A 961-nucleotide genomic window follows, 5' to 3' on the forward strand; every position below is an offset into this window, starting at 1 on the left:
AAGGTTGTGGGCGGGGCTGTGGGCGGGGCCCAGCCACACGCAGCTGTGGGCGGGGCTGTGGGCAGGGATATGGGCGGGGCTGTGGGCGGGGCTGTGGGCATCAGCAAAGAAGCTGGGATCAGAATGTGGCAACAGGCAAAAAAGTCCTTCGGTGATGAAATGTTGTCACCAGGACTTTCCTGGTGTGAAAGGTCCCATGGGAGCCCCTTCGGATCCCCAAGTGCCTGCCCTGGGGGGGCGGTGAGCCCCGGTGGGGGCCCCCCACCCCCAGCCTTGCCCACGGGCGAAGCTTCCAGCACAGGCTGTACCGTAGAGCAAGCGTGTCACACTCAAAGGCCAACGCGGGCCAGATAAACCAGGTTTACGCGGATGTGGCCGTAAAAAGAACAAAAGTTTCCGTTTTCATAGAAACGCAGGTTTATTTTGATAGAAACGAGCTGAATGCAAAGGGCTGAGATAAACGAGTCATCGTTCCCATAAAGTAACAGAACATTTTAATAAAAATTAATACTTTTCCTTGAACATGAACTCACCAGACCCTGAGTAACTGCACAAATGAATAAGCGTCACGCAGATAAACCTATTTCTCTCGTTCTCCGGAAGCGAGGTATTTCCTGTTGTGCACACCAAGCAGGTCAGTCCCAGACGAAGGACGTGGCCATCGGCTGCTAGAACATTCGCTGCCGGTGTCAGTGGGGAGAGACGGTGCGCCTGCGCCGTGAGGCGCGTAAGGGACGTGAATGCAACACGATGACAGTCATCCGTCATTAGCGAACCTTGTAGCTCGTTACTCATAATGATGTTCAACAGGACATTGTAAAAATTAAGTGACGAAAATTTTAATACAACGTTCCTTACATACCGTTACATTGGCTGGGCCGCAAAAATATTCGTTGCGGGCCGCATGTGGCCCACGGGCCGCCAGTTTGACATGCTTGCTGTAGCTCCCTCCCCCCCCCCC

The 961-nt window shown here is 53.9% G+C and overlaps 1 protein-coding gene across 1 annotated transcript in view; it reads left to right on the top strand.

Annotated features, from left to right (window-relative positions):
* The window catches only part of CFAP161 (cilia and flagella associated protein 161), a 14,282-nt gene extending 13,610 nt beyond the window's left edge, over positions 1–672 (top strand). Inside the window, exon 8 of the mRNA XM_005862858.1 lies at positions 604–672. Coding sequence (XP_005862920.1) covers positions 604–672 — 69 coding nt within the window. The remainder of the gene's footprint in view (positions 1–603) is intronic.
* The last annotated feature ends 289 nt before the right edge of the window (positions 673–961 follow it).

The sequence above is a fragment of the Myotis brandtii genome, unplaced genomic scaffold (genome assembly GCF_000412655.1).
Source record: "Myotis brandtii unplaced genomic scaffold, ASM41265v1 scaffold169, whole genome shotgun sequence".
NCBI lineage: Eukaryota > Metazoa > Chordata > Mammalia > Chiroptera > Vespertilionidae > Myotis > Myotis brandtii.